Below are 9043 nucleotides of genomic sequence, written 5' to 3' on the forward strand. Positions count from 1 at the left end.
GGCGGCGGCGGCGGCGGCGGGTGGAGGAGCAGGGCGGCCGCCGCGGCCCCTAAGCCGCCACCGCCGCCCGCGCCGCCGGGCGAGCCGGCCGGAGAGGAGCCAGCGCTGACGGCCGGGGGCGCCGGCAGGACGACTCCGGACACCGGGGCCACGGCCGCCGGCGGTGGCGCCGGCAGCTGCTGCTGCTGTTGTTGCTGCTGCGGCGGCGGCTGCCCGGACATCCCGGCCGCGACTCAGCCTGCGGCCACCTCCACCTCTTCTCTCCTTCCTCCTCCGCTTCCCGGGGGCGCTGTCGCTGCGGCCGCCGGCACCAGGCGCCCAGTCCGCCCGCCCCGGAAGCAGGCGGCGGGCCGCGCGCCGAGAGGGAGAAAGCACGACGGTTGGGGGGCTCGGAGCCGGGGGAGTGGGCGCCAGGCCCGGGGAGGTCCCGAGAGAACGCTGGCCGGAGCGCGGGCGCTGGCCCGGGACGAGGCGCTGAGGGCGGGGGCGAGGCGGGGGCGCGGGAAGAGAAGGCGCGGTGGCAGCAGCCGCGGCCGCTACTCTCGCGGCTGTTTCCCGGCGGGCGGGCCGGGCCGGCGCGAGACGCTGCGCGCGGGCGGTGCTGGGCGAAGGGGCGGGGTCGGAGGGGCGAGCTCGGCGCGAGGGGCGGGGCCGAGCGGGGGGCGGGGCCGTGCGGGCGGCGGAGGGCGGGCCCGCGGGGGTCCGGGCGCCGGGAGACCGCACTAGGGAGGCGGGTGGCCCCGCGCGGACTCCGCCTTTGCCCGGGTCCGCCAGCCGTTCGCGGACCGGATGCTGGGGTCCCCGCCTCTGCCGGGAGCCCGCCGCCTCGCCCCGCTCGCCCGGGCCCTCCCCGGGAGAATCTCCTCCTACTTTACTTCTTTTTGTTGTCGTCGCCCCACCTCCCCAACCGTAGGGTTCCCGCTGGCGCGGCGGGGCCCGCTTCTCGCCCAGGCGAAAGTAATCGAGCCCCGTTGGGGCCGCCGCGAGTCCGGTCTGCGGGCCCCAGGGACGAGCGGGGCGGCTCCGGCTCCCGGCTCCCAAATCGGGTCCCCGGGGCGAGCCGTCCGGGCGGCGCCCACGGGCTGCTCGGGCTCCAGCTCCTGCACCAGTACAGGTCCCTGTTTGCCGCCTCCCTCTTAAGGAACCAACTGCTCTGCATACTTCATAACCATTTCTGAAGGGAAAGTCTCCCACTTAAAACAGGGAGCATTTTGTTAAGTAATTTTATGAGGACTTAAAGTGAACCCAGGGTGGCAGAAGGTGTCACTAATTTATTAGGAATGCTAATAAAGACTGGCATCTCATCAAAGAGCAGGAACACGAACCGTACGAATACAAGGTGTATTTACGCAGGGCTTCTGGAGGCGTCAAAACATTTTAGAGACTCCTTCGTTTTCGTAACAGGCCTCTTTGTTACGTAGCAAAGAATTATGACCATTTTGAAAACAAGGAAATATTCACTGAGGTCAGCAGAGTCAAAAATAGGACTTCCTACTTTGCAATTCCCAACAGTGCTTTGCTTGGTCGACTAATTGGGCACAACTCGCCAAGTGTTGCTCTCTGACCCGTCCTAACATTACTATTTTGTTTTCATCACATCTCTTTGTTTAGGTTATCGTTTCCTTAGCTGGCAAAATCGAGCTTTACACGTGTAACGTACACCATACAAATTCTGGTATTTTGTTTGCTTCCAAAGATATTATGGTGCTAATTGTTTGGCCAAATAAGCAAGGAGTGTTCTTTGCTGAATAGAGAATTATTTTGTCTTGAAGAGGGTAGGTAAATGGTGATTTAGCTGGCCAGAACTAATAGTCATTTAGTCTAATTTCTCCCTCAATTACCCAGCAACTAGATGCCCTGTTGTTCTTTAATAAAAATATCCGATAATTCTAACCTGCTGTTTGATGACTTTTTTCAAGCCACTGCACTTTAAATTACATGATGTCATTGTATGTAAATTGTTCTAAGCCTGTCATTTATATTACAGTAACGAGTTAAATGTAAACCAAGCTCTATTTAAATGTTGGCTAGCCAAGGTAGAATAAATGGGCTCCAAGTCTCATCAAACTTTCTTGAAATAGTCACCAAGGTTTTATTTATGACGGTGTACTTTCTTCTGTCAGCACACTGAAAAACCATTTAGAACTTTACATATCCTAGGAAAGGCAGAGAGAATAAAAGTATCTTGACATTGGGCTTCCCTGGTGGCGCAGTGGTTTAGAATCCACCTGCCAATGCAGGGGACATGGGTTTGAGCCCCGATCCGGGAAGATCCCACATGCTGTGGAGCAACTAAGCCGTCCGTATGCCACAACTACTGAGCCTGTGCTCTAGAGCCCGTGAGCCACAACTACTGAGCCCACGAGCCACAACTACAAATCTGAAGTGTCGAAGAAATTTAGGCCTAAAAAGCTTCAACAGATAGTACTGATAGATGAAATATGGAAGCAAACTAAGTGCCCAGCATGAAGGGACTAGTTGACGAAATTCCACTCAACGGAATCAGGAGCACATAGAGGAAATTTGTTTGAATTTTTTTTAAATGCATCCCCTCTGGGCAGTGGAATCCCCAAAAGACAGGGCCAACTAATTAGAGAAAAGGCACTCCTTTCTCTTGACTTAGTGGATATTGGGCCCAGTTTCTTACCCACTCCTTCCAGGCCTCCTGCACAAGCACAGCCTGAAATAAATATTATATACCCTCTTGAAAATGAAGACATGGAAAAATGATTCTGATGTTCTAACTGCAAAAAGGCTATACAATAATTTACACTGCCAAAGCTGTTAGCAAAAGGCATGAAGGAAAATCACAAAATGTTTCTATAATGGGCAATTATAATACATAATTAAAATTTTATTACCAATATATTAGACTTTTACATAGAGATGTAAATGATAAAAATCCACCAGCCTTGATCTTGTCCACAACATTTTTGCACCTATATTTTCAGTCCTTCCCATGTATTGCTGTAATATTGACACACACATATCTGCTGAGGTTCTCAGTAGTGAACAGTTAGGAGCCAATTCTGGCTCTCTTAAGCGGAAGCAACTTATTGGAATGATATTTGGTGGGTCTCAGAATTGACCAGAAGGCTAGACAACCAGGCCTAAAACAAAGACCAAAAGGGTTCAGGCAGCACAAATAGACTGGCCCCACCACTGGTCTCATCAGCCACCATCAGATGCCACCTCCACCACCTAGACTGTCACCTTTCCGACCTCCAGTCTTTTTACTACTCACTCATGTTTCAAAGTTGGCCAAGCCTAGGTTGCATGTTCATGTCAGGGGCCGCCAGTGAGCAGATATCCCCAGCTTATAGAGGTACTGAGTTATTGAGACCTTCAGCTCAGGGTGGGCCTGGAGTGGCTAGAGCCTGTGGTCCCTTCTGGCAGTGAGCAGCCCCGTGCGTTCATAGAGCGCTTTACACGTCTCATTCATTTTCTATGCTTGGCGTGACATGAAGAAGTTAGAACACACTGCCCTAATGGGACAGTGGCCACTGATGCTCTCAGTCAAGGATTTTCCAGTACTAGGAAAGAGGTGCAGACACTGGCCAGCCAGTTTCAGTAAGTGTCCATGAGAGTATCCTCCTAGGTACTGGAAAATGGGATGGCAGAGTGTGCCGTCTGTAGTGTGCCGTCTGTAGTACTGTCTATATCCATTGCTGCTGAACAAATTACCCCCAAACTAAGTGGTTTAAAATAACAACATTTATTATCATACAGTTTCTGTGACTCAGAAACCTCATGGGCATTCAAGGTGTCAGCTGGGGCTAAAGTTATCTCCAGACTTGACTGAGGAAGGATCCACTTCTAAGCTCACTTACGTGGTTGTTTCTGGAGGATTGGATTCTGTTTCTGGAGACCATTGGTCTAAGGGCCTCGGTTCCTTGCTGGCTATTGGCCGGAAGTGGCCCTCAGTTCTTTGCCACATAGGCCTCTCCAACATGGCAGCTTGCTTCGTCAAAATGTGCAGGCCAAGAAAGCACTAGCAGCGGAACAGAGGTCCCAGTCTTTTGTAACCGCATCACAGAAGTGATGTCCCATTGCTTTTGCCATAATCTGTTTGTTCAGAGTAAGTCACTAGGTCCAGCCCACATTCAAGGGGAGGGGATGACACAAGGGCATGAATACCAGAAGGCAGGGATCTTGCAGGCCACCTTTGAAAAGTGCCTATCACAGGGTTGTTGCAACTTCCGGTGATCCAGGGGGACTGCACTTGCCACACACACACATCAAATATAGCTTCTAGACCAGGAATTGGCCAACTTTTTCTGTAACGGGTCAGATAGTAAATATTTTAGGCTCTGTGTGCCTGTTGAAACTATTCAACTTTGCCTTCGTGGATGAAAAGGAGCCATAAACAATACATAAAGCAATGGGCATGGCTGCATTCCAACAAAACTTCATTTACAAGAAAAGAGGCAGCAGGCTGTACTTGGTCTACAGGCTGTACTGGCTGATCCCAGTTCTAGACCCTTCTATTGACATCTCTTATAAAACATTCTCAACACTAAATGGCAAGACCAAGTCATTAGCAATGAAATCCCAGAAGATAACAAGTTCACTCTGTGACCAATAAAGTATGATTTACCCTAGGGTCCTGGACAGGCTGTATACCATACGTGAACAGAGTCAGGATATTTCTGCCCCTAACGTGTGGCAAATTGAACTGGATGGCAAATGGCTGAACAATGCTAGGAAACTGCAACAGGAAGAGGTCCAAATTGGGAGTAATGCTCAGTGAGCATTTATGAAGCACCTATTGTGTATGGAACCCCGTGTTAGGTTCTGGGCACAGAGTAAGGAAAAGAATGAAGGATTACAAAGATGAGAAAGGCAGTATGGAAACTATTCCTTCAGTGAATAGAATCTAGTTGGAGAGGCAAGATTAGTACACATGAATGACAACAGGGCTTCTCAAACCTGGATGTGGGCATTTGCTGAACAGGACCTGAGATTCTGCATTTCTAGCAGGCTTCCAGGGGATGCCACTGCTGCTGGTCCACAGGCCATCCTTTGAATAACAAGGACTTAGAGAAATAGCTGATGCTCTTTAGAAACAAAAGCTGTAACTTGCCTACCCTCTGTGAGTTGGCCACCTATTTTCCTGAGATGTGGGCTGCCTTTCAGTCATAATTTATTGAATGCCTATCATATGCAATACACAGTGCCAGGCAGCACGTGGAAATTTTTAAAAAAACAGAGAGAGAAAGAGAAAGGGAGAGAACTTAAGGTCCTAAGTTTTGTGGGAGAGAACATTACTTATATAACCAATTTTTCAGGGTAGAGTATGAAAAGTGCTACAGTATTGACAAAGAGCACCAGGGCTATTTTTCTAATATCCCAGAAAAAGTAATTCCGCAGACTAACCCATTGTTGTCACCAAAATGAATTTTTTCAGTGTAAGTTTCTTTGTACCTAAGTTACAGCGTGGAGGTAACTAACATGTATACATATTTTACCATGACGATCCTCAATGAAGGTACAAGGCCTAACTTGTTATCTAAGTAAATATAAGAAGAAAGCAATTTAGTGAAGTGATTTATTTCACAATTCACTATTTCTTTCATCATGGCTCTATATAATTTTATGCTTGGTAATTAATTTTTTAAGCATCTTTGCTTGTTTTCCTTAAGTGCCTTTAAAGATATGCAAAAAATATGCCCGGCAATATGGGAGGCTTTTAAAAATTTTAATATTTCAAAGCTGTCAGAACATCTGTATCTTAAAAACTGTTTCAGAGACTTCTTTAGTATTTTTCTGTTTCAGCTGCAATTGTCCGAAGAATATTTAACTTAGAAATAGATGTCAGTCATTCAAAGAGGAGTGGCATTTGCTGTGGAATTACAGGTCTGTCTCCTAATGTCACCAACAGTCTCAGTCCTTCATATGTGCCTTATGCCACTGTCCATCTGAAAATTGCACATAGGTAATTTATCTTTGGCATTCCTTTTTTTGGCTGCATGCCTTTTGGGACCTTAGTTCTCTGACCAGGGATGAACTTGCTCCTTTGACAGTGAAAGCACAAAGTCCTAACCACTGGACTGCCAGGGAATTCCCAATCTTTGGCATTTTTAAGAGGCCCAAGAGCTTTCGAAATCCTTAAACTCCAAATTCTACTATAGCATGTTATGCCACTCCATAAAATTCAATAAGTATAATGAGAATAATCTACATGATTAGAGAACGTCAAAGTCACACTGACATGTGGGTGTTGGGTAGTTGGTTAGGCCACTCAGTGATCAAGTGCATATTTTCATGTCATGCAATAACCTCATCACACATGCGATACAGTTTGTGCTTGGCAGAATTATGAACCAGAACTATGTCAAGAACTTTCTGGACTGCTTCTAAAGACTGTGGGTGTTCAATATGAGTGTAAGTGTGCAAGCAGTGCCCTGATCAGATTCTTCCCATGTGCATGTCTCTCTTTATCTTGCTGTGGTTGTGTCTGTACACACATGTACATACTGTGGTAGACCCAAAAATGGCCCCCCAAAAGATAGCCACCTATGAACCTGTGCATGTGACTTTATTGGGAAAGAGGGTCTTTGCAAATGTGATTAAGGATCTTGAAACAAGATGATCCTGGGTTATCCCATTGTGCCCTGAATCCGATGGCAAATGTCCTTATGAAGAGAAGCATAGGGAGATTTGAGACAGACAGATGAGGAGACACGTACAGAGGAAAAGGCCATATAAAGATGGAGCAGAGAGATGCTGCCGCAAGCCAAGGAATGCCAACAGCCACCAGAAGCTGGAAGAGGTGAAGACCGGATCTGCCCCTACAGAAGTGGGGGGCGTGCAGCCCTGCCAACACCTGGACTTCTGGCCTCTAGAACTGTGAGAGAATAAGCTTCTGCTGGTTTACGCCACCAAGTTTGCGGTCATTTGTTACAGAGGCCACACATGCAGCTCAAATATTTTAGGTCCTGGGTAAAAGAGTTGTACAAAGTCGTTGAAAAGATTAAGTATACTGTGGATGGTGGAAGCTAGAGTGATACGGTAACACATCTCTCCCTCATCAAAACTGCAGTGCTTTTTATTTGAATGTACTTTTCCATAAAATGCAGAACTCATGTGTTATGTAAATTTTATACATCGATAAAGCAAGTCTAGATTCACGACTTGTCTTCATAATTTTATAGCTTACTCTCTCTCTCCCTCTGGGTTCCAACCACACTTCAGTAAAAAAAGAAGGGGGGGCTATAAGCACTCTGGTTTGATGGAAAAGTAATTTTATAATTAGGGTATGAATTGAAATCACTCTTCCACTGAGCAGAAGCATAAATGCCATAAAGCTGCCTTAAGGACACTATTAGAGGGTCACCTTGGCTGCCACAGTTCAGGGCTGTTACTTTTTAACCATTACATGCCTAATGTCACGTGTATTATACTTTAACAACCATTTAAAAATCTGACTCCATGAGGATAACTTTGTGGGATAGGTCAGGGGTCTTATATCAGGTTTCCTAGAAGCAGACCCTGAGATGGGGTTTCTGATGCAGGTGACTTTTGCGGGGAGAGTGCTCTCAAGTGAAATCTGTTAGGGAATAAGGGAAGCAGGACAGTGCAGGGGAAGAAGCCAGGAAAAAATGAAGGTTCCATGAAGTCTGGCTTCAGCTTGGGGAGCTGGAGAGTAGGTAGCACGACAGAATTGCCCTCTCCTTAGGCAAGAGTCCAGGACTTTTAGAACCTGTATTAATCACTCATTAGCCGCAGACCACCTTCCTCCCTGGGGGAGCATAACATCCTGGGCATCTCTGGGCAAGGAGGCTCCCTTCAGGCGAGGGTAGTTCTCTGGAGAAGGGTGTGGAGTGAGCCCTTGGTAACCAACGCTCATGGCAGCCTGAGATGGGCACACCGGCAGGTAAGGAGAACTGGTCAGGGCACCAGTAGCATCTAAGGATGCATGGACTTTGCTTCAAATTACATTCTAATCACACAGCTGATCATTTTAGTGGCTACACCTGCCATTAGAGAACTCTGAAAGAAAAAAACATGCTTGCATTACTGAAGAGTGTTGGAATTTCACAAGTCTTGCAAATCATATTATGGAGTTATAACCAGCAAATACTTTCAAATCTTGATAGGAATAATCTGGGAAGAGTATCTTTTGTAAAGAAGTCCGTTTTTAGAATGCACATGTAAGCAGGAGCCCTGTCACAGGTTTGGCTGTGCTGTCGGGCCCAGGGCTGACCTCCATCATGTCTATTTTCATGGTCTGTATGTATATTTCCATTCTCTGTCAGCCACATGAATGTCTGTCTGTGTCAGTGTGGTTTATTTTAGTCTCTAAGGTCCAAGTAGGTACAGGTCCCATCTATGTATTGTTCTCTACGTAATATGTTGCACAATTATCTGCTTAGTTGCTGCTTCTTGTTGACAGTGAAGTGCAGATATGTGACTATTTGCTTTGGAGTGATGGCAATGATGTTCTACTTAATAATTGCCCAGGCATTAACCATCTGACTAAGACATCATCCGAAGCAGGATGTGCACATTCAAATACTCCCAGGAGACAGATGATAATGTAAAAGAGTGAAGACAATGTGGTATAAAACAATAGAGATCAGCGGGAGTTGTAACAGACTAGAGACTGTAGAGGAATTCAAATCAGAATGCTTGAAACACGACAAGGGCCGAACAAAACACTTCTGTGGGTCAGATGTGGTTAATGAGTGACCATTTGGTGGCCCAAAGGCTGATCTGAACTCAGAGCTGAAAATTCAGGCCAATTACAGATGTCCTGGATGGGCCTTGCTGTCTTACTTCTGTCTGGCTCCCTGAGAAGCGGAAAACTGTTATTATTTCAGAACCACAATGTGAGGATGTGGAGAAAAGGGAACCCCCAGGCACTGTTGCTGGGTGCAAATTGGTGCAGCCACTGTGGAACACAGTATGGAGGTTTCTTAAAAAACTAAAAATAGAACTACCCTATGACCTAGCAATTCTACTCCTATGTATATATCTGGAAAAAACAAAAACATTAGTTCAAAAAGATACATGCACCCCAATGTTCATAGCAGCATTATTT

At 47.0% G+C, this 9043-nt stretch overlaps 1 protein-coding gene across 1 annotated transcript in view; it reads right to left on the bottom strand.

Moving 5' to 3' along the window:
* The window catches only part of RANBP9 (RAN binding protein 9), a 90505-nt gene extending 89959 nt beyond the window's left edge, over positions 1 to 546 (bottom strand). The window contains exon 1 of the mRNA XM_027128179.1: positions 4 to 546. Within this exon, the coding sequence (XP_026983980.1) occupies positions 4 to 221 (218 nt within the window). The 5' untranslated portion in view covers positions 222 to 546. The remainder of the gene's footprint in view (positions 1 to 3) is intronic.
* Between the last annotated feature and the right edge of the window lie 8497 nt (positions 547 to 9043).

The sequence above is a fragment of the Aethalodelphis obliquidens genome, unplaced genomic scaffold (genome assembly GCF_003676395.1).
Source record: "Aethalodelphis obliquidens isolate GAN/ISIS:26980383/991018 unplaced genomic scaffold, ASM367639v1 scaffold34, whole genome shotgun sequence".
Taxonomy (NCBI): Eukaryota; Metazoa; Chordata; class Mammalia; order Artiodactyla; family Delphinidae; genus Aethalodelphis; species Aethalodelphis obliquidens.